The sequence below is a fragment of the Cololabis saira genome, chromosome 6, assembly GCF_033807715.1.
Source record: "Cololabis saira isolate AMF1-May2022 chromosome 6, fColSai1.1, whole genome shotgun sequence".
NCBI lineage: Eukaryota > Metazoa > Chordata > Actinopteri > Beloniformes > Belonidae > Cololabis > Cololabis saira.
Window position 1 is genome coordinate 10,493,264 of NC_084592.1, and position 24,478 is coordinate 10,517,741.

Genomic DNA, 24,478 nt, shown 5'->3' on the forward strand with positions numbered 1-24,478 from the left:
GCATGATGTGCAATCAGGAATAAACACGCTTTTTACGGCGGGTAAAGCTCCGGCTCACTGCGATTCGCTGCAGCGGATCCCGGCTGCTAAATCACAATGATGGGGTCAGACTTCCTCAAATGAGTTCTGAACGGCGAACATTTCCACCTAAGAAGGAACTGCTGTGAGTGTAAGCGAGAGTGTCAGTGGAGGACAGGTGTGTGCGTCTGTTTGTGCTGTGTGGGTTGAGGTTTCACAGTTGCTGCGGGCTGGATGGGTTGAAGTGAGTTGCAGGAGACTAGTGGATCTTCCAAGTGTCAGTGGGAGCCCGGGGCTGCAGATGTCTTCTTTTCCAGCCTCACTTTCACACCCGTGCCCTGCTCGGAGAGGAGGGGGTGGGGGACAGGGAGGGGGATTCGGCACGGGAGACGTGAGCGGAGCCCCGGAGGAGACAATGACATCTGTTGTTGGGCCTCGGTGCCACTCACAGGCAGCCGCCGAGCCTCCATCACTGTCTGCGCGACTCGGAGCAGCCGCCGCGACGCCCGGAGATCCCGCCGGCGCCGAGCGGATGGAGCGTTAGAAAACTCGTTAGCACTCTGCTTGCTGTCTGTGGGGTGAGTGTGTCTCTTTCTCATTTGTCCGCCTGACGTGTTTGCAGGAAGAGCGTTTTGTCAAGAGATGCCTCAAGGTGCTTTGAAGAAAGTTCTGCCCCCCCTCTGTGTGTGTTCCTGTTTTTGTTTGGCATCTGTAATGAATTTGTGTTTTCTGATGATTTTTCTTCTGCAGTCTTGTAATGGGGGAGGGCTAATAAGTTACCCTGCAGGAAGTCTCGTCTGTATTTACCCGTCAGCGATCAAATGCTGTTGTCATCACATTTTTAAATGCCACCATTTGGCCGTCAGCACACAAAGATGCAGCCACAAGAGGATAACCACAACCACGTTTTTGTGCAACAGTTTGAAAAAGCATAACCTCCCAGTTAGATGAGAAAGATTAGTTGCACTTTTTAGTTTTTTTTTTTTTTTCATTTGAAATCTCTGAGGTGTCCGCTCATCGCTTTAAAAAGTCTAACAACGTTGACGGGTGTCCTTTTGGAGAGCACAAGGGCGAGTGCAGTTGGGGGGGTGTGTGTGCGTGTGTATTGCCTCTGGCTCTCTAGATTATTTTGACAGTCTAGTGAAGATTTCTCAACCCTGTGCTTGAAGCTGAATGCAGATATAGTTCAGAAAACCATCAAGCTGGACCAAAGAATCGAACCCCAACATCCTTGTGTTTTATAGTAGCGGTGATACGCACATCCGTAAATCTGAAACCCTCGCTTCCCCTGCAGGATGTTGTCAGACTTGTGGCTGGTTGGAACTGTGTGGCGCTCACACTAATGGTTTTACTTTAGTCTTGACAGTGACGTGACTGTTCTGCACCCTTGTTGTCAGACTTCCCACGCGGGAGATGCAGCATCTCCTCGAGTAAAGGCAGAGGTGTCTGCTCACTTCACCTGCTTTTAGTAGCGGCCCGTCGTCCCTGGCATTGCTGTTCTCAGAACTTCTGCTGGTGTTTGAGAGGGACATCTTGAATGCTGCTCATAAGCTGTGTGTGTGTCTTTCACCCCTTTTTTTCATTTGCCTGCAGAATTTACAAGTGAAAACTTTACACTTGACTTTATCTGAACAGTATTGAAATAATAGGAAACATTTTAACGTTCATCCTGACATCTTTCTCAAAACTGGTGACTCAGTGTTGCACATGTAACAACAGTGTTGCACGTGTAACGGCAGTGTTGGACATGCCACCAGTCCTGTGTGTTTGGATTGTGATGGTTTAACGAGGTGATGCTGTAGCTCTGGGAAAGAGGAGATCCTTAATTCTGTTCGTCTGTGATTTGTTGAAGGCAGAAGGCTTGAAGGAGATGTTATTGCATTGATTAGGTGGATCAACAGCGTCATGTGAACAAGCTTCTGACTAGTTCAGATCTTTTTATCTTTTCAATTGCAATCTATATCTGAGGAAATGCGGTGTAATCTGTGCAAATATGCATCAATGCACATGATTATCAGTGACTGGCTCAGCAAATAGACGGCAGCACAGGTTTAACAAATGTGCTTCCTGCATTTCTGAAAACATGCATGAAGTAAAGCTGTTTGTTTTCCAGACAATTATTAAATCGGCTGCTGGTGAATTAATGATCTGTCTTCTAAACGCGCTCAGCAGCTCCCGTCGTTCCCCGTTATCTTTTTCTTTCTGTCGGTTCACACTGCACCCGTTCTCCCCCAGAATTAAACTGGCATCTGCGCTCCAGCGAGCCCGGTAGCCGAGAACAGGCTCGGCACATCTTATAGTTCTTGTGCTCTGAGCGGTTCTAATTTATGGTACTTTTTATAGCTGTTTTATGACACTTCAGAGCTTTATAAAAGTAAGTGTTCGCATTTGAAGACAGTTATTGCTCTCAATTAATTTGGTTCCCTGCTTAATATCGAACAAGAGAGTCAGTCATTGTATAATGTTATAAAATAATTCTCTGCTGCACACTAAACTTCAAGAAGTATATAAAAGGTTGTATTTGCCATATTTGAAGTTGGTGTTTGTTTATCGTCGTGTTCGCTGTGATGGGGATGTGAAACGCTGCTGTTGTTGCTGTTTGAGGGAGAACAGAGGAGCGCTGGGTCTCATTGAACTGTCTGGCACAACCCACTGTGTGTGTGCGTGTGTGTGTGTGTGTGTGTGCCTGTGCGTGTGTGTCCTCTGCAGACGCTCTCATGCAGCAGGTCAAACCAAAATTACAAGCTTCTCATCAAACTCCACACAGTTGTTGCTTTTCATCCAATAATAGCAGTCGTGTGTGTTTCGTCCACTTTCTGCTCTGGTTTGAGTCGCAGCTGCTGCCTCCGTTTCCAGCCGCCAGTGTCTCTTAAACACACCCACGCTGATCCGTGGCCGTGCCCGCTGCGGTTTCTGGGCCGGCCGGGTTTGTTGTTGTTGTTTTTAACAGGAAGAGCCCCCGTGTCCGTCATCCAGCCAGAGAGCGGACACTGTTTGCTGTTGTTACTAGCGAGATGTCGAGAATAAAGTAAAACCAAGCATGGAAAGTGGCTCATGGTGCTTGCTTTGTTTTTCTTTTTTTTAAGCTGAGTTGGTCCAATTCTGATACCAGTGTTGGAAATAATTGCTGAGGAAAAAAAAACTTGTATTTCTTGCTTTAAAGCCCGCGCAGGAAGTTATCATTAGGAGTGATCGTTGTGCAACGCAGCTGTTTCCAGAGGCGGCTCGAATGTTGCTGAACAAAACACAAGTGACGGTATTGTAGCCATCACACACAAGGACTTCATTAAGTCAGAGGGGAAGATGGAGCCTCTGCAGCAGCAAGAGCAGAGAGCCAGACAGCTGCCGGAACGGACCCAGTGGGGGAATCAGAGCTACGGAGCCGTTGAGCGAAGCCCTGCCGTCCCAGAGAAGCACAACTGATGCTCTGGTGACAATCAACCGACATTCATAAAAATACAATCAAAAACGAGGCCGGTGTCGGCTGATATCCAAAACCCACAGTCAGAATCGGTATCTGAGAGGGAATAAATGGTATTCAACTTTCAAGTCGTGTGGCAAATGTGATTTAAATGATGTTTTCATGTGTCCGTGAGAACATTTGGTGTTGCTGTAGATATTTGAAGTGTTACACAAGAGGCGAAGTCTGTTGGAAAGCAGCAAAACTCTGGAGCTGGAAGCCGTCCAGCAGTTCTGCAGCGGCGCGATGCTCTGCGTCCATCACACCTTCACCAACACTCCCTCCGACTGACTGAATCCTGTCTTTGATTTCAGCTCTACGATAAGATCAACACCAAGTCGTCCCCACATATCCGAAACCCGTCCAGTGATGCCGTACAAAGAGCCAAAGAGGTAACTGAACACACTCACTCACTCACACTCGCTCGCTGCATGTTGATGAACGTGATGATGTGACCGTTGATTACTTTTCTCCTAACCCCCCCCACTCACACACTTCTGGTCTGTGGTTACTAAAGCTCTAACTCCTCCCCGCTGTGGATCTTCTGGACTGACTCTTCCTGGGGGGGTGGGGGGGTGGGGGGTGCTGGCACAACCACAGGTTCTGGACCAGGCTCTCCCGGTTCAAGCAAGGACAGGAAGCTCAGACACTGAAAGTATTCAAGCGCACGCACTTTTACTGTTTAGGATGTCTGGTCTGGTCTAATCTGGTCCGGTCTGGTTTAATCTGGTCTGGTCTGGTTTAATCTGGTCCGGTCTGGTTTAATCTGGTCCAGTCTGGTCTGGTCCGGTCTGGTTTAATCTGGTCTGGTCTGGTTTAATCTGGTCCAGTCTGGTCTGGTCCGGTCTGGTTTAATCTGGTCTGGTCTGGTTTAATCTGGTCCGGTCTGGTTTAATCTGGTCTGGTCTGGTTTAATCTGGTCCGGTCTGGTTTAATCTGGTCCGGTCTGGTCTGGTCTGGTTTAATCTGGTCCGGTCTGGTTTAATCTGGTCCGGTCTGGTCTGGTCTGGTTTAATCTGGTCCGGTCTGGTCTGGTCTGGTTTAATCTGGTCCGGTCTGGTCTGGTCTGGTTTAATCTGGTCCGGTCTGGTCTGGTCTGGTTTAATCTGGTCCGGTCTGGTCTGGTCTGGTTTAATCTGGTCCGGTCTGGTCTGGTTTAATCTGGTCCGGTCTGGTCTGGTCTGGTCTAATCTGGTCTGGTCTGGTTTAATCTGGTCTGGTCCGGTCTGGTCTGGAAGCTTCCTCCTGGAAACTCTCTGTAGCTGAAAGTTCAGTTCTCGGGGTCCAGCGGTTCTTGGGGCTTCTCTGCGTTGCTCTGATGTTGACCTTGGGGGTTCTGCCACGTCCCTTTTAGGGAACTTTCTTTCTCTCGGTAGGAAGATGGAGTCCAAATTGTTTTGAAACGGTGTTCTGACCCGTCCCTGACTGACGGGCAGCAGCGACGGCTTCTCCGAGATAACACCTGGCGTCTTCTCCTCCGTGGTGTTTTGGGAAGCAACTGAATTTTCACTTACTGCCTCTGTATTTCTCAAGAAGAGAAAGTGTCTGTAGCCCGAGGGAGCAGGGTGTGAATGTGGCAGGCAGTTGGAAATACTTGGAGTTGAAAAGTACTCTATAAAACCGTTTACCACGTGTGAGTGATTGTGGGAGGTTGTGTTATCCTCGATTGAAGACTGAGGAAGAACCAAGTCTTTTTATTAAAGCAACTGTCGTTCCATCTCTTCACATTTTCAAATATTAATCAGCGTTTGAATCAAAAGGAGCAGATCCAGAGCTTTTAATTTGTTGGTTTAGCTGGTCCAGGATCAGCGGTGGGCTTGTTTCCACGGAGCAGCTAATAAAGATCTCCGGTGCCTGTTTTCCAGCCCCCTCATTTCAGACACTGCTCGCTAAAGCAAACGGTGCATCTCTTGGCTATTAGCCTGCCATTTCTTTCTTGCACAGAGTTGCACTCAAGTCTCCAGGGTCTGATGCTCGCGATGAGGAACCCACAACAAACGGCGCGCGCAGTCGCCGTGGGTTTGTGTGTTTACGTCTCCGTAGCAGAGCAGAGCTGCTGCTTAACAAGGAGCGTGTGAGAGGAACGTGGGGATCAGTGGCGCGTGTTGTGGTTTGTTTTTTTCCTGTACACTTGTGCGTGACACTAGTCGCGCGCGTTGTTGACGGCCAATTAAAAAGTGAGCGGTGACGGAGAGGGCAAGGCTGCCATGTTAAACCCCGGGGCTGTTAGGACGAGGGAAAGTGCGTTTAACAGAGCTCAGCTCGCTGTTGATTCGGCTTAGGATCACGTCAAAGAGAGCCGGCTAATTAACGCTTCTCAATTTAACTTTGCTCGTCAAGTCTCGTGCACATTTCCTCCTGGAATCAGCTGAGCTGGAACACAAGCTGTGACTGGAGCCTCAGCAGACGCTGGCGCTCGGAGGAAGTGAAAGCAGCGTTTTACATCCTTCTGCAGACTTTTTTTGGGGGGGGAATTTCGTCACTAAACCATCACCCTTCACACGTCCGGCTCTTTTCAGGCCGTTTCCTGCCAAACGCCAGTGATCGCTCTCTGGTTTTCATTTATTTCCCCACACAGTTCAGATCTGTGTGTAAATACTTCCACACTGATAAGCAGCTGCCAGGAGAATAAAAACACGACATATGGTCGGTTTTTATGGACTGTGGTTTCCGAGCTTTTCAGATTCAGGTGGGCTCATCGTCTCTTGGAAGTTTGGTTCGTTAAAGTTTTGTTTCATGTGGAAAACAGTTTTTCTGCACCACAAATACGCTGCGAGTCTCAGTTACCCACCTTCACCAGGAGAAACGCCTGGTTCATGCAGAGAAACCTCCCACAACCTCAGGGGTTGAACCTCCTGAAAGCATTTTCAGGATGATTTTACAAGGTTGTAAAAACACTGATCTGCTGTTTTGAACGTCCCTTCAGGATGCCGGTATTTACCGGGATAGGAAATATAATTTAACTGGAAGACTCCATTCCTCTTCTGCTGAGCAGGGGACGGCGGGTTTGTCCTCAGGTGACTTTTCTGCGGGGTAGTCGGATGCAGGATGACCAGCGCCGGCCTGTAACGGCTGTACGGTTGTGCCTTTGAAAGAAACCCTCTTCCTCCTCTTCCTCCTGTCTCTCACCTCTCTGAAGCTGACGTGCTCTGAAGCCATCAGGCTGTACCGACTGCTGTTGGTTTCCGCCCCTGCAGGCCAATTTTTGAGTCCTTGAAATATCAACAAACCCTTTTCTTTTTTTTCTTTTTTTTCTGACTTCACTAATCCACCTTTTTTGAATGAAATTAACTCTCACTTCCAAATAGATAATTTCTCTCTTGGGAGTGAGCTTTTCACTTTAGCTGTAAAATAAATAGTCTGACGAATCACAGATTAAAGGGAAAGAGGGAGCTTCTCCCTCTGCCTCTTTCACGACTTTCAAACTTTCATCTGTGAGCTCTGACACACATGTCGTGTAACACTTCTTCCTGTGTCTTCCTCCTCTAAAGAGTTTCTCCCAAGACGGAGCAAGTGGCGCTTTGACACAACTGGAATATGTAAGACCTCATCACACCGCTGCCACGTTCACTGCACAGCTGAGCAGAGCGTCACACAGCGCTACAATGAATGCACGAGTCTGAACGTTTTCACACGTTGGAGGCGCTTTGAAGGGGGGCGGTGTAGAAGCTGGGAAATAAACATGAATGGGAACATTTGAAACGCCACACAGTCGTATACGTCACAAGATATTAGGGACAAATGACTCAATATGATGATGATGATGATGATGTTTAGGGTTGTCCCGATCAGGATTTTTTAGCTCCCGATCCGATCCCGATCACTTGAGTTTGAGTACCTGCCGATCCAGATTTTTCCTGATCCGATCACTTTTTTTTGCTCCCGATACATTTCCGATACTTTTTCCCGATCAGATATATTTTGGCAATGAATTAAAAAAAAAAGAGTTTCTTTTATTGTCCATTGGAGAACAACATGGACATATATTTCAACAAAGTTTATCAGCACTGGTGCCACAAAATGTAAAAACATGAAATTGTAAACTAAAACAAAAAGTGCAGAATAGTGCAATAAATAATAAATAATAAACAAAATAAATAAATTTAACTTCAAAAGAGGTAGTTGAATGACATCCAGTCAAACTCACAAACACAAGAAAATTAAAATACTTTTTGGCTTAACTTTAGTGCAACATTCTGAATTGCTTGAAATGAATAGCAGCAGCTTAATGAACATGAACAGATATAACATTTCACAATCTAAACCATGTTAGTTTCGCTTACTTCGTCACTTCCAGCCGCACGCCGGAAGTGACGTTAAATGCAACGATATATAAAACGATTTAATATATATTAAAAACATTAATAACTAGGTATGTCCCGATACTTTTTTGGCCGATACCGATGTTTTGAAAATGCCGTGATCGGGGTCGATTGATCGGGACAACACTAATGAAGATGGTAATGGAGAACTGAAATCAAACATTAATGAGTAGATGTGTTCAAATGCATTTAACTTGTTAACTTTTAAAACCCTGGAGGCGGGTGCTCATCCCCGGTAAGCCCCACCCATATCCCTCTCCAGCTCCACCTCCTCTGATCTAAAACCCGGACGGCCACACGTCCCACTCTGGAGTGCTTTGATAAACTGAAGACTCCCTATTCATCTGCAAGACTGTACAGTGTCCAGGGCCCAAATGGTGACCCCTCCACCACCGTGCTGGACAGTTGCTGAATATTGTGGACACACATCTCCACTTCGGTCTCCTGTGGCCAAAGAGCATCATCCCTGGAGCTTTGTGACTCAGAATCAGCTTTGCAAACACGGGTCAAGCTGTCATATTCGTTTTTTTCTGAGAACGAAGGTAGTTTCTCCCAAACACGCTGCGGCCTACCATGTTTAGTACGCTCATACACGTTAACATTTGCATGTTTCCTTTATCAAGTGACTGCAGTGATGCAGTTGCATGTTTATATCAGTTTCAGTTGGCACTTAAAAGCATTTATTTACGACGGCGGTGATAATGAGATCTTCAGGACACCTCAGTGTTTTTTCTTACTGTATGTAAATTGTCTTGTGGGACGGCCCTTCATGTTGAGCAGCTGTAACCTGAGATACGGCTGCTGGTAGCTCCGAGCATAACAAGGAAAAAGGTTTGAGGGATGATGAATACGTGGATGCACACGGATGTCACACACCGCTGTGAAAGCCTTTCCCAAGTGCAGGTTCTAGTGCACACACGCACACACACGAACACCCTCTCGGAGGCCTCACCTCCACAATGCCACATTCACCAGTCAGGCGCAACATAACTGGAGCTGACATCAGGCCAGGTCCCATCACAAGGAGCAGAGGAGGGGCGAGGCCCCGGCCCGGTTGCTTGAGTCCCTGTGTGGTGTCCAGAGTTGGTTTCACACTAGCTGCGGAGACATGTGAGGAGGTGTTAGGGGAGGTCCGAGGGGCTGTGGGGGTCGCCGGGTCTCTTCCCACTCTGAGGTGCTGCAGGTACGGGAGTGGGTCGTGGATTTGGGAGCGGTCTGGTCATACAGAGGGAGAGGAGCTTCAGCAGCTTAAGACAAACTTCTCTCTCCCCCGTGTTTCAGGTGCTGGAAGAGATCTCCTGCTACCCAGAGAACCACGAAGCCAAGGAGCTCCGGCGGATACTGACGCAGCCACATTTCATGGTGAGTCTAAAAGAAACACTCTCGCACATATCAAGTTCAGATAGAAGCAGAAGGGTTTTTAATAAACGCTCAACGATGCTGAGGCACCGCTCACTGATAGCATCAGCCTCATTTAACCAGACACGCCGCACATATATCTGCCTCGAAATATGTCCTCGGTCCTTCTTTCCTCTGCTTTTTCTCTGCATGATAAGCAGCTGAGAAGAGTTTTTCTACATCTCTTAGATTCGGGGCGAGTTGTTTCAGCTTCTCTGCTGCAGAAGCGCCGGTCCCTCCAGGCCTGTGTGCAGCTTCCCCTGCTAATCCTATCACATTAATCTGTGTGATTTCCCCCTCTGATCATTGACCTGCTCATTATCAGATGGACAGACCGTCGGAGGGAGGGGGCGTGAAAAGCAGTCGGACAAAGGAGAGAAAATTGTATTAAAATGAAGTTTGTGAAGAGTAATCTAGTCCAGTAATGAAGATCAATGGTGTGCGTGTGTGCGTGTGTGCGTGTGTGCGTGTGTGTGTGTGTGTGTGTGTGTGTGTGTGTGTGTGTGTGTGTGTGTGTGTGTGTGTGTGTGTGTGTGTGTGTGTGTGTGTGTGTGTGTGTGTGTGTGTGTGTGTGTGTGTGTGTGTGTGTGTGTGTGTGGGGGTCAGTAAGGCGTGTCTGATGCAATGTGCTGTGTCAGGTCAGAGGCTCGGCCCCTTCATGGTGCTGTGAGAGCGTAAACTGATGTGCTCCACATTCCAATGAGTTCAGATGAGCGGCCGGCGCATGCACACCCGCAGCTGCACTCTGGCTTTTCTTCATCGTTCACAGATTAATTAATTAATCCTAAAAGTTTTAAGAAACAGATTTTGGGAAACAAGTCCATCGTGCTTGATGTAAATCCCCAAAATACTAGCAGCGTGTTGTGAGCTTGTCGACTCTTTGTGATCATTCTTACCCAACATCTGCATTAATGAACGATGCAATTTGTAAAATGGTCTTTAGAAATGCATGAAAACGGTCTCCACCGGGGGCAGCGTTCAGCTACGTGTGCTGCAACTTCGCTCTCACTGAGCTCAGTGAGTGGTCCGTCTCGGGCCGACCTCATCTACAGATCTGCCTTGTCCACCTCCACACTGTAAAAACAGGCAGGGAATGATTGATTTAATGACGAGTCCAGGCTGAGACGTCCCCCCCGTAGACAATAAGCAAAGCGTCTGTAGCCGACGCTTCAGGTGCCACGTCCACGCAGCCGCTCTGATGACCAGCACGCAGACTCCAGCGCTTGCAAACAGAAGTCAGTCACACGATTTCCTACTTCAGTTGCCGGTTTCAGATGATTGATTCAATTATTGTCCCGGACCTCGGTGTCCAGGTCACATGTAGATTTCTGAGCTGCTGAAACTCGGAAGCATGTTTGTACTCACAGCGGAGCGGTCTTCCTCTTGTGGCATTGCTGCGCAGCCTTTAGTAACAGTTGTGAGTACACCACTAACGACATGATCTGATAGCATAACGACAACTTTTACGTGAGATAGTCACATAAACTGGTCTGGAAATTAAAGAAAATAACCACCATGACAGGTTTAATGCCCACAACTTACCTTCACGCTGACGCTAAGATAGAAGGATTGTTGTTACTGACATGATGTCCAGCAAGTGATTTGGCTCGCAGGTGATAAAACAAGCAACAGGTCAACCTGAACGTGCTTCAATCATTTAAACCAGCAGCCAAAACCAACATGATCATGAAACCCACACACGCAACACGTGCCCGTGTGGGTGAAACTAAACCATGGAAGAGGGAAGTTCACTCACTTTTTGACGTTTGACTAAACCACTTCTGTACTGTGGCTTTTTTGAGTGCCTACGTTTCAGAGCAGGATCTGTGCAACTTAGTATCTTACTTTTTTCACTTAAACCCACTAATTGCTGTCAGCAGGACAGAAAATACAAGCCGGCTGCCTGCAGGTTGGACATGTACCTCACTGTTGATTACGTCGACCTCTGCTGAGGACGCTCCGGTTTTCCTCCGTGTCAGAGTTTTCCTCAACGGTCTCCGGCCCTCTCACTCTCCCTCTTTTCTTATTTGATGAAGCTCAGTTTTTCTTCCATATTTTCCGACTCAAACACACCCACACAGCATGAGGGATGTGTGAACCCGTTAACTCCTTCCTCGTCAGGACAAACACAGTTTTACTTTCATGTCTCAGAACATGAGGACTCTTTGCTGCGTGATGCATCTTGACACCGGGGTTGGAGAGGCTGCCTTCGCCTCTACGCCTCTGCTCCTCTGATCTCCGTCGTCTGTGCATCTCTGAGTGTCAGTGTGTGTGTGTGCGCGCGTGTGTGCGTGCGTGAAGCTCAAGGATGACAGTGACGCGTTCCCCCCTTTGTTGAGGTTTGATCAGTGTCTTCTGAAGTTCAAACCGGTTTGTTAACGTGCCACTCAAGCCCCTCTGTGGGTGTGAGACAGCGGCACAACGTGCAGCTTCCACTCGGTTTTCTTTTTTCTCCGCCGTGAGTTGCTTTGGATAAAAGTATCTGTCAAATTAACATACAAAGTGTAAAACAAAAATGATCTACACCATCACAAGCGGTGGCTCTGATGAGTCCGATCTCTCCATATCACACCAACCCAACTCAAACTTCCCAGCGACAGGATGGACCGTGACCGTCCTGCTAACATCTTGAAAGAGGGAATTCCTAAAGTATCATCCACATTCTTTCACTGCATAATATTTAGGAGTTTAGGATGAAATCTCATAAACCCATATTTTTAAACATAAACAACATATCAGACATTTGACCAAGTCATTGTTTTAAAGGTTTCAAGTATCAGGTTATTGTTTTTCGTGAAGTAGCTTGAGGATAGGTTACACACATCGTACACTATGAGTTTAGTAAAGTGCACGTATGCAGTCTTCCACAATGAATTATGACTAAAATAAATATGTAAAAGTGATGGTAGCTTGTGAAGTTTAGTTAAGTTGGAGTCGGCCAATCCGAGGGAGGAGTTGTAAAGCTTGATGGGAGGGAGGAATGACTTCCTGTGGCAGGCTGCGGTGCATCATGGGGGAAAGAGTCTGAAAGTGCTTTTTATGTTTAGGCAGCACGTCAAGAAGTGGGTGGGAGACATCGACCATGTGCTGTATCTCTGCCCACATCCACTCCAGCAACATCCCCGGCTTTACGGATCAGTTTATTGAGTGTTGCGTCCCCTGACCTCCGCCTGCTGCCCAGCTCACAACAGACCACACGACAGCACTGGCGACCGCAGACTCAGAGATCCTCAGCACGGTCCGGCGGACGTTGAAGGACCTTGTTCTGCTCGGAAAGTAGAGGCAGCTCTGGCCCTTTTTGGAGACGGCTTCAATGTTTCTGCTCCAGTTTTTAGTCTCTGGGCCCCCCAGGTCTTTCTTCTCCTCCACAGAGACCCCCTGCATGCCCTGCAGCCTCATCACCCTTTCTGATACACCCAACAACTGCAGAGACGTCAGAATTCAAGGGGATATCCCAAGTGTGAAGGACTGCTGTTTGAAGACAGTAATATATTTATTCAGATCCTCACAATACTTTCCCGATGCTAACGCGACATGTCCTGATTCAGATGTCACGAAAGCAAGCTTTATACCTGAATCTGAGTCAGTGTTATGAAGGGGAAGAGACGGAGAGAAACTCAGGGTTTATGGAGGTAGAGTCAGTTGCCATGGTAACAGACTCGGAGCAGGAGTTACATCAGCTTCTGAAACAAACTTTACTGAAGCCTCTTTCTCAGAGGTAAAGATGAGCTTTTTCCCTGCTGCATGTGTGTGTTGTATCGTACTTCGTATGACTAAAAAAAGGCTTGAAGAATCCCTCCGTGGTTTGTCTCCGGTACTTGGGGCAACCATTTGAAGAGGTTATGCCATTATTCCACACATCTGAGTTCAGGCCATGGAGGCAGCTGCCTATGGAGCTCCCATTGTCTCCTCTGTGGAAATGCAGACGTGTTCCTGAGTCAGGTGGGAGACAGTCCCTCCAGTGTGTCCTGCGTCTGCCTTGGGGCCTTCAACCACTTGGATATGTCCAGAACACCTCCATAGGAGCATCTAGGAGACATCATAACCACATGTCCAGACCTCAGCTGGAGGAGCAGCGACTCTACTCCAAGTACCGCCCAAGTGGTGGGGCTTCTCATTCTTCAGTCACCAGCACAGTTTGACTGTAGGTGAGAGTATGAACGTAGATTGACGGAGCAGAGAATACGGTCTTTTCTCTCAGCTTCCTCTTCTCCACAACATACCAGAACACAATACTGCAGAAGCATCCTCGACCTACGCCTTGACCTCCTGTACCATTCTCCCCTCACTCGTGATCAAGTCCCTGAGATACTTCAGCTACACCAATTGAGGCAGCACCTCAGCCCCAAACTCCCAACCACCCTTTTACGACTGAGATTTACAATCTCTGATTTGGAGGTGCTGATTTTCATCTCTGCAGCTTTATACTCGGCTCTGAACTGCTTTAGGAAGAGCAAAAGCTTTTGACCTGATGAAGCCAGCAGGTCCACATCATTTGCAGAAAGCAGAGACCAGAGTCCAAGAGTCCAACTCTTACAGTAGAAGAATCAGACTTGGGCGACATCCACACGAAGACAAGCTGCTTATAATTTCAAAATTTTCCTTCGTAAAGACAGAGATTTGAATCTACTGAATACGCCTGAAAGATCCTATAGCAAGCTCTTTCCGTGAAGAAGCGACTCAGCCCAAAATCTATGAGACGAGCTCGTGGGACAGATGAACCCGTTTCTATCAGGATGTTTTGTAGTTTGATATCTCTGTGGAAGATTTTATTGGCCTGAAGATGTACCGCTGCATCCAGCAGCTGTTTCAGGATGATTCTGGCCTCGTCCTCCTCCAGCGGACCTCCGTTTTTCCCAAATGTAGCTGCAAAGGTCTTCTGAAGGCATTGGTCTCTCCATGACCAGAATCAACTCCTGATCCAGATCATACCAGTCCAGCAAGGACACAGGTGCTGACTGTCCTGCTAAACCTGAATTTGCTTTCTGGAGCTTCAGCATTGCAGCCACCTCCACAGAAACCTCTCTCCCATCCCGGCCTTTATGTTTGCAGACCACCTTGTCATTTTGGACGTGTTTGATAGCCACCTGTAAATTATCTGACTTCCGGTACCCAGCAAACACAGACCCACAGGCTCCTTCCCCGAGCAGACCCTGCTGCTCATATTTCTCCTGAAACTCATCTCTTGGTGACCTTGTTGTGTCCTGTTGGGTCTTTGTCTTCTTCTTCTTTTTCTTCCCACCTGACGTTTCTTCAGCATCCTCATCGTCAGCCTTCCTCTTGGCCTTTTTCTTCCTTCTATCCCCCTCAGGAATAGCTTTAGTTTCTAAATTACTACCAGTGTCCGTAGAGGAGGAAGCAACCTCTTGGTTCAACACGAGTCTCAGTAGATCCACACGCTTGGCTCGTTTTTTTGGTCTCTCTCCGTCCTCTCTGGCTTTCCTCTTTCCTACTCTCACCGTCTTTTCTTCATGGTCGTAGCTTGTAGAGGATCCAGCCACCTCAGAAACCCTTCTCCTCTTGCTGGGGGGCTGGTTGTCGGGGCTGAGGCTTCTTTTAGATTTGTTATTTTGTGTTATTTTTCAATGAACTTGAATGTGGAACTGCACGCTTCTTCCTCCTGAGGATGTATCTCATCCTAACATGAAGAGAACAACTTGATCTTTTCATACTTACCAGCTGCACACAAAACCATCAACATCTCACTACAAAGCAGTTTTTTATCCGAAATGTTGCAAAACGTAAATTTTTTTTTGTCATTGTAACATTTGAGAGTGTTATTAATATGTCTTCTGTTTAAAGGCTGAATAAAATCAAACGTGGAAAAGGGTTTAACAGCAGCAGCAGGTTTCTCACACTCCCTGTTCTGTGATAAAAGACAAACACCACTTTGTGGTATTTATTATTATTATTATTGGTTGAGCGTGTCCTCCTCTGTGACCACAGGCGCTGCTGCAGGCTCACGACGTGGTCGCCCACGAGGTGTACAGTGACGAGGCCCTGAGGGTGACTCCTCCGCCCACCTCGCCCTACCTGAACGGAGACTCCCCAGAGAGCGCTAACGGAGACATGGATCTGGAGAACGTCACCAGAGTCCGCCTGGTCCAGTTCCAGAAGAACACAGATGAGCCCATGGTAGGTCCGGTCCGTGCCGTGTGGCGGTTCCACCTGCAGCGGGACTGCTGGCTCTTTGCAGCTCGCTGTCGTGGGGCGGACAGATGCTGAATCCACCAGGACGCTGGATCTTTCTGCTCGTCTCTTACTTCAGGGTGTCTGTGTTCACTCTTGCAGGGAATCACGCTGAAGATGAACGACTCCAACCACTGCATCGTTGCCAGGATCATGCACGGGGGGATGATCCACAGACAAGGTACGTCTTCAGCTCCGTGAACAGTATTTTATATTCATTTTTCATTCATTTTATTCTTTATTTCATTCAAAAAATAAAACAAACAATTCAATACAAATACAAATGTTCATAAATTGTGAATGAAAAGGGAGCAGAAAGAAGAAAAATCTTATCTAATATTATTCCAAGAAATAAATTCACAAATAACATAAATTAAAAAAAAAAAAAAACAACTAAGTAAATCAAAATAAAATAAAATTACTGCCGTCTATGGATATGTCAATCAAACTTAACTAACATATTTCATTATATTTACTTAACATACAGGCTTTAATTGTTCTTTTGAATGTAATGTTTGATTTGGATTCTTTGTTTTCTTTATTCAGATTGTTCCATAAACTGATTCCTTTCACAGAAACACAACGTTCCATCAATTTAGTCCTGAATCTTGTTTTTTAAAAATCTCTGTTCCTTTTAAGTTATACTTGCTTTCTCTTTTTTCAAATCTTTTCTGAATGTTGATTGGTAAAGTTTTTTATGAGCTTTAAACATAATTTGCAGAATACTATAATCTACTAATTCATGAAATTTCAACAATTTTAACTGAAGGAATAATGGATTTGTTGGGTCTCTATATCGTTTTCTACTGATTATTCTTATGGCTCTTTTTTGCAGAATGAAAATTGATTGAATATATGTTTTACAGGCATTTCCCCCGAACTTCAACACAGTAGATCAGATATGGAACAATCAGAGTGTTATATAAAATGTACAATGCTCTGTTGTCCAATGAATCCTTTACTTTGTGTAACAGAGCAATTGTTTTTGATATTTTTATCTTTGTATAATGTATATGTGATTTCCAATTCAAATTCTCATCCAGCATGACACCCAAAAACTTGGTTTCCCTTACTTACTACTTACTTCCCTGTTATATGGCTTCAGCAGGGAAGCACTCACCCACACTCAGATCCATTTCTGAGAGCTTCAAAATCTGTAAAGAGTCAGAGCTCCACAGAGACACTTCCACTGCACCTTCGTCATCCCCGCCCCTCGCATCCTCACCGTCCCACCGGTTTCTCTTTCATTCACACATGTATCCTGTCTCTCCCCGCAGACCACAGTGTCATCTGCAAAATGCCTCATATTGGTTTAAATCCTCTTCTCCAGTTAAAAAAACAAAAGTTTTTCCAATTAGTACATTTCCTGCCTCTTGTCTGCACCACCTCTTAAGTTTTTAATTCTCCTCCTCTTCCACAGTTGTTTTCCAGCTCAGCTGTTATTATTCACTCATATCTTCTCGAAACAGAAGGTTTCAGGTCTTTTAATTTATTTGCGAGATAAAAAATAAAAAGGGTCCGTCTTCACCGAGGAAACAATAAAGGAGCGATGGCAGACTTGTTCCTCTGTGTCATTGTGCTGGCAGCATCCTGTTAATTAACCCTCATTTGATTTATTGTGTGCTAATGGGAAAGCCTCCTCGATTGCAATGGATGCCTTTCTCTGCCGTAGTCACGGCGAGGAAAAAGAGCAGCAGAAGCTAATGAAACGCAGAGCTGCTCTCTGATGGGATGAAAAGGTTACGCTGCACACTTGTCCCTCCTGTCTTCCTTCTCTGTGAACGTCTCATTTCCTTTCAGGGACGCTGCACATTGGTGATGAGATCAGGGAAATCAACGGCATTAGTGTGGCCAACCAGACTGTGGAGCAGCTGCAGAAGATGCTGGTAAGAGCGCGCACGTCTTCCTGGGGAGACTGTCAGAGCCGGAACGTTTCGTCCGAAATTCAGCTTCGGAAAGAGCTTTGAGTTTCCTCGAGCTTCGGTTCCAGCGTAAAATCATCTGATCTCTGATCTGCTGAGCTGAAACTTCCTGTTCAATCACATGTAATTAGTTCACATCCTGGAGGGGTGGATGAGGGTTGACATCCTCCAAACAAGCACCGCGTTGCTCTTTTCTCCCTCATGTTTTTGTCTGGAGATTGATCCTGCTCACGCAATCGAGTGGAAACCCGGTGTCTGTCCGTCTGTCTGACTGTGTACATGCAGCTAGTTTCATTTTCTAAACTAGAAGCTGGTCAGATGATGTCGTAGGATTCTTGACGCGTCAGAAAATCACAGAATTACTGATTTGTGTCGACATCTGATTATACTGAAGTGCAAATGTGTTTTCATTTAACAAATTGTTCATTTCCCATGTTGAAGTGAAGATAAGTGAAGTGAAGATAAACTGACAAACATTGTTTGTGTGTGTGTGTCCACAGAGAGAGATGCGAGGCAGCATCACCTTCAAAATAGTACCAAGTTACCGGGCGCAGGGCTCCTCGTGTGAGGTAACTCCTCCTCCTAATCCATTTCCTCTCTGCTGCTGATTGTGAGCACCTCATCTTGTTACTAACTGCTCGCCTGGTAACTGAGCGCGCCAGTGTGCGTGTGTGTAACCCAGGATGCTTTGTGTGTGTGCTGTGTGTTTCGCTGGGGCTGGGTCCGATATTCAGCACACCAATTTCACAACGAAGATACCGGAACTTCCCTGATAACCCCGATAACCCCACCAACCAATGAGCCACACACACACACACACACACACACACACACACAGGGGTGAGCACAATAACAGCAAACCTCCATGTCTGGTTTTCAGCACATTTAGTTCACGTGTGCTCTTCTTCTGACATCTTTATCCAAATACTGGGCTGGACTTGACTCCTCAGATGAAAAGTTAAGAACGTCACACACTTTTTCCACATTTATTAAACAAGCAAATGGATCCTCTCAAGCCGACGCTTTATTCTAATTTTATATCAAGTTTAAAAACGATGAGGTTCCACATTTTCACTTGAGTCGTACGGAGAGTAGAAACTTGTTGACCCATCTCAGTATTTTATTCACTATTACGCAGTACTTTTTTGAGTATTTAAGTGTCTCTGTAGTCACAAAATGTAAATTCAGTTGTAAAAATATTTAACTCAGGAACTTAAATACTCCTGTAACGATGAGTAGAAATAACAGGTGTATTTATTTAAAAAACAGCAATTAATGACGGAGCTTTTATGTTTAAAGCGACAGCCGTGGGCGTTGACGTATGGATTTTTATGTTTACGAGGTGTATTTGAATGCATCGTGGAGTTTAACAGTCCAACAAAGTGAAGATTTCAGGGTTTATTAAAAAACCTTAAACGGCTGTTTCAGTTTCAATTTTTTATCAGGCTTTTTGAGCCGACGCTGATTTTTGTTGCCATAGTTGTCGGCTAATCTGGTCACTTACTTATGTGTTGTGTTCTCTAATCTTCACATCTACCAGCTAAAATTGAAAGAACACTGGAGATGAGTTTATCATGTTGTTTTGTTAATTTAAAAGGTGAGCGGCAGCAGCGAGCAGCACTTCCCATGTCTGCCTTGCTTTCTATCTCCGTCCTCCGCTGCAGCGAGCATAGATGCCACGTACTCACCCCATCGATTCTTTCACGTGTTTTTTTCTTTTCACTGTGGTTGAAATACCACATTAAAATACCTTTTCACTGTGGTTGAAATACCACATTAAAATACCTTATTCCCATCTTTTTTCCACTGACTACAACAAACGCTGAAGTATTCAGCTCTGAACACTTGATGCCTTTTTGACCCACCCAAAAAAAAACAATTTTACTGGGAAACAAACTGAAAACAGACAGTTTGGTATGAGGTGTTTCTGTATTTTTGTCCACCCCTGTTGTCTTTTTATACACCACTGACGCTGAAGGAGATGAGACGGACCATCTTTTACGCAAACGCTAACGATGTGAGCCCCAAACACTCTGATAAATGTGGATGACCAAAAAAACTGAAACGCAGTCATGGAGACGGTCCAGCACGAGTTCTGACAGGACGACGGCGTCACCGCACATCCAGTGTACGTTTGTATTCAAAATATGGAGAAAAAGACGAATGAAATATGAGTAAAATCTCAGTCCTGGATCTGGAACAAAAACTTAATAAATACAAATAAAATTATTGTCGAGATGGTATCTGCAAATATTATTTATGGAAAGCACTAAGACCTGTCCGGGGGAGGAAAATCCAGAAGAAGATGGAAACCAAGACATATAAATGGAAAAAAAAAAAAAAGGGGGGGGGAATCATCTCAAATCTGAACAGGCGTTATATCTGAGGGCTTTGGTGCCGTTTGCTGCCCCCTTGTGCTGGATCCTGGAGCAGCGAGAAGCTCCGGCCACACTACTCCCTCTGACACGCTGCCATCCAAAACCTCACATGTCATTATATTATTTTGGATTTATAGAAAAAGAACCAGTGAGGGGGGGGGGGGGGGGGGGGGGCATCTTAAATTTGAATCGGGTGGTTGGTGTCTTTTAAATAGGATGAATAGAAGAATAGAAACCACAACCCTGCTTTGATTTAGTCTGAAGTTTAACAGCTAAATTTTAATGTTTCTTCATCAAAGGCACGTTGAACCACGACCACATGCCCAATGTGTTTGCTTTAAAAGCACTATTGGTTGTTTACATCTACAGGACTGTCTCAGAAAATTAGAATATTGTGATGAAGTTCTTTATTTTCTGTAATGCAATTTAAAAAAAAACAAAATGTCATACATTCTGGATTCATTACAAATAAACTGAAATATTGCAAGCCTTTTATTATTTTAATATTGCTGATTATGGTTTACAGTTTAAGATTAAGATTCCAGAATATTCTAATGTTTTGAGATAGGATATTTGAGTTTTCTTAAGCTGTAAGTCCTGATCGGCAATATTAAAATAATAAAAGGCTTGCAATATTTCAGTTGATTTGTAATGAATCCAGAATGTATGACATTTTTGCATTACAGAAAATGAAGGACTGAGACAGTCCTGTACCTGTCCATCCTCCTCCTCCTCCTCCAGCGTCAGCTGGCGTGTCCGTAGTTACGTCATCCATTGAAACTGTGGCTTCAGTTCTTTCGGTCGTCCAGTGAGCGCTGCAGGTCTGCGTTACCGATGACCTCATGCTCTCTGCTGCTCAGCCGGGACTCCCGCGTCCGCCTGGGCGCCCCCGTGTGGCCGTGCGAGGACGCGCAGGCTGCAGGGCTGCTGCTGCTGCCTCCCATGTTGTGTTGACGCATTTTCATTACGTCAACATTGTGGTGGATCTCTTGTTGTTTTCTGTAAATAAACTCCTCTTCACTGCTACAGTCGCTGCTAAGAAGTGTGTGTTTGTGTGTGTGTGTGTGCTGGCTGTGCGCTGCTGACCTGTGTCTTATTTCAGAAAGAGTCCCCACACCTCCGGCCAGTCCCCCTGCCAATGGCCACTCCAGCATTAACAGTTCTATCTTGGTAAGGACCCCCAGAACACCCCCCCCCCCCCCCCCCCCCCCCCACCCGGCCATGGTCCCCCTCGGGGGCCGTCTCATCCGTCACACTGATGTCTCATGGTTTTTTACAACATGTCCTCGTCTCCCATCAGAGGCTCGTCCACGTAGATGTCCACTCATCATGATTTGTGTTTATTTACGCTTCACTCCGAGTGATTTTGGTCGCAGAAGGATTTAAACAGGTCGCGGTGCGGGTCACGCGGCCTGATCCCACGTCATTCTCCCGGCTCACCTGTTTGAGCTAAAAGGAAGCCGCGTCCGATATCTAAGTTTTTTTTTTTTTATATATGTTTTATTGGCAGATTGTTTCCACAATACAGAGCAAAACAGATGAACATACCTTTTTTTTTTCCCCTATCCCCATCCCTCCCCCCACGGTTATCATCATTAATTTTCCTTTGCAAAAAGAAAAAGAAAAAAAAAACATAAAACAAATAATAATAAATAAAAAAAAAAATAGTAATAAATAAAAATAAAAAGATACTAATATAGTGACATAACAAAAAAGTAGTAGTAGTGCAATGAATGTAAACTTAAATAAGAAAATAAAATGGGAACGAAACCGGAAAATGGAGTTATCTAGAGATTAATAATTATTTCTTAGATCAAATAATAGCAATTCCAGTCGTAGTCACAAGTTATACTAGTAACACTTGAGTCGGAATGTGTGTCATATATCACCCCAGAGTTATATACCAATGTAATTGGACTGTTACTATTTTAGGGATAGAAAAACGAGAAACAACAAAAACAAAGACATCAGCTCAGTCCTTTGGGAAGTAGCCTCAAATTTTCAAAATAGCTAATCAAAATAGGATATCTAAGTTAACAAATTGGTGTGCTCCAGAAAGCCTGCTGGTGTGCCGTGCCTCACTGCTAACAAACAAAACGGGGCTGCGAGCGGGCCCCGCCCAGCATCCGTCGGGCCCCTTATTTTTCACTGTGGTGGTGCTGATGCTGCGGCTGCTTGGCTTGCTCTCTGCTTGCTTGGTTGCTCCACAGCCACAAATCTGCTCGAACAGATGAGAATTTCTCTCTTCTCCTGTTCACTTTTTTCTTTTTTTTTTTTTTTCTTTTTCTCAGTATTGTTTGATACCTGTTTCTGTCCACTCGACTGCAGATGAATGTGCATGCAGACGCTCAGATTTGAAAGTGCTGTCACTGATGTTTTGGTGTTGGTTCCTTGTTAAACATGTTTTATTGTGATGACTGGTTTCCCCCCGCAGGACCTGCCGTCCACCATCCAGCCCAAGGGTCGACAGGTAATCCAGTCACTCACTAAACTCACCTGATAAACATGCTTGCATCCCTGCCCTGGCACAGACGTGTGAGCTCCCCGCCGTACTGGGATAAATACCAGACTGCACCCAGACTGATGGATGATATTCCTCTGCACTTCCAGCTCTATTAATGTCCAAAATTTAAGGACGCAGTGCAGAGTGAAAACAGCGCTTTCACCCTCGGACACCTCACACAGGCTGCATTTAAACTGCAGTGCTCATATTTTCCATGAAGCATCGCCCGGTCATGTGGGTGGAGGATACAGAGAAAATGCAAAAATACAATCAGTTTATTGCAGTTTCATTTGTTTTATGAGATTTGTTGTCATGTTGAAATTGTGGAAGGGGAAAAAAATAGCTGGCTTCATCCTTTTAAAGAGGACAGATTAAATCCTGGGCCTCTGCCAGACTGCATTACAATAAGCTCAATAATTTACACTTAAATAGGCTGCCCGCTGCTCGCTTTCAGGAGGCCAGAGAGGAGCAGGACGCCGCGCATCTGGATCTCAATTACACCTTCGTTTTGAGGCTGTCAGAGGAAATAAGATTGGATTGATTTGAGGAACATAAGGGCCTCCCCTCGAGTCCGAGAGGAAAACACTGCAGATGTGAGGCCGGGACCAGCCTGGTGTGATTAGCCCACACATCTTTGTGAAACTTCTCCTTTTTGTGTTTTTCTGTAACTAACAAGCGTCCAGATCGTGAAACGGAGACCACCAAGTGGTCAGGCGACGTCAGGCGCTACAGGCTTAATGCTCCTTCAGAACCGGCCCAACATTAGACAAATAAAACGGTTCTTACTGCGCTGTAGCCTTTTATCAGTTGGCTTTATGAAAGTTGAAATAAGGCCTGCTCTTCCTGCGGTCTAAACAGCATTGTGGTTTCTGCAACTTCAGTTTTTGTGACAATGTGATCAGTGGACGTGAGGATTTCCTTTTGGGTTTCCGTTTGAGATGCACCAACTAATGAGTTTGAGAACATCGACAATAGCAGCCGTATTATGATCTAATTTAACACTAACTGTTCTCAGACTCTGCATCGCCTCAAAAACCACTTCCTCCTGCCGTTACCATGACGTACCTTGTGATCAGCTGATGGGTCACGTTCCTTTTATCCTCTGATCGGAAAACAATCTATAACTTGCAGCTTTTATTTTGAAATTCTGGCTGGCCAACTAACTCTATGCTAAACCTACACAGTTACTTACTAGTTTCAGCACTGAGCTGGAGTAACAAACATCGTACTTCTTCACAATGACTTGCAGCAGAACAGGACGCTGCTGTTTTTTTCTTCATATTTTCTAGTTTTAGTTTAAGCCTGTAGGCCGCTTGTGAGCGCTCATGTGCCTGACGGTGCTGTACTCCACCAATGCTACTTTAACCGTGTGTTCGGTAACTACGGCACAGGCATTGTTGAACCTCTAACCACAGACCCCCCAGTCGTGTGATTCCCCCCTGTTAGTAGGGCTGGGCAATATGGACCAAAAGTCATATCTCGATATTTTCTAGCTGAATGGCGATACTCGATATATATATTAATATTTTTTCTGTGACATAATTGGGGTTTCCCCCAAAGCATTATAGCATAGCATCTCTGTTAGCTTCATTTTTTCTGAGGCAAACCCTTAAAAAATCAGACAGTTTTAATACAAAGCCTCGTGCCAAATGTCACACAGGTTCCTTTATTAACAGAGGTCTGCACAATATCAAAATGTATAAAACAAATGAAATAAAAATAAACTGCCTGCATATATAGAATAAAAATGCTTCTTGAATAAAATAAAATAAATATCCTTTTCCTGCATAAAAATTAAATTAAAATACACTGTGCAATTAATACAATGTAGACAGTAACAGGCAGACTTTTTCACTGAGGTTGACAGTTGTGCGAATAACAAAACATTTGTGCAAATCTCAAATGAAACATTCAAATCAATTTGTCACAAAATAAGCTATATCAAAATCATAAGAATTATTATTTTTTTTCGATATAAACGATATTGTCTCGTACCATATCGCGTTTGAAAATATATCGATATATATTAAAATCGTGATATATTGCCCAGCCCTACCTGTTAGAGCGTAACATCTGCATCTGCCTCCAGCTGACTGAACTGATCAGCATTACTGATCCTCCCAACCCTCATCTCACCCTCTCCAGTGTTGTGTGTGAGCACTTCCCCAACCCTTGGCCTCCTCCAGCATCCTCAGGCTGTTCTCAGCAGAGGGCGCTAGACCAAAACCATTCAGCCCCGCCGAGCTGCGTCATAGTTGCAAACATGTCTAGAAAGTGTGAAGAGGTTA

The 24,478-nt window shown here is 45.3% G+C and overlaps 1 protein-coding gene across 12 annotated transcripts in view; it reads left to right on the plus strand.

Moving 5' to 3' along the window:
* The window catches only part of caska (calcium/calmodulin-dependent serine protein kinase a), a 146,713-nt gene that overhangs the window by 106,774 nt on the left and 15,461 nt on the right, over nt 1-24,478 (plus strand). For 6 of the 12 annotated variants that reach the window (XM_061723248.1, XM_061723249.1, XM_061723253.1 and 3 more), the window contains 8 exons: nt 3,793-3,870; nt 6,970-7,017; nt 9,082-9,162; nt 15,145-15,333; nt 15,490-15,568; nt 17,188-17,273; nt 17,810-17,878; nt 22,122-22,157. In XM_061723248.1, the coding sequence (XP_061579232.1) occupies nt 3,793-3,870; nt 6,970-7,017; nt 9,082-9,162; nt 15,145-15,333; nt 15,490-15,568; nt 17,188-17,273; nt 17,810-17,878; nt 22,122-22,157 (666 nt within the window). Of the gene's footprint in view, nt 1-3,792; nt 3,871-6,969; nt 7,018-9,081; nt 9,163-15,144; nt 15,334-15,489; nt 15,569-17,187; nt 17,274-17,809; nt 17,895-20,804; nt 20,858-22,121; nt 22,158-24,478 lie in introns of all 12 variants that reach the window. The other 6 variants (XM_061723254.1, XM_061723257.1, XM_061723256.1 and 3 more) reach the window with 2 other exon arrangements.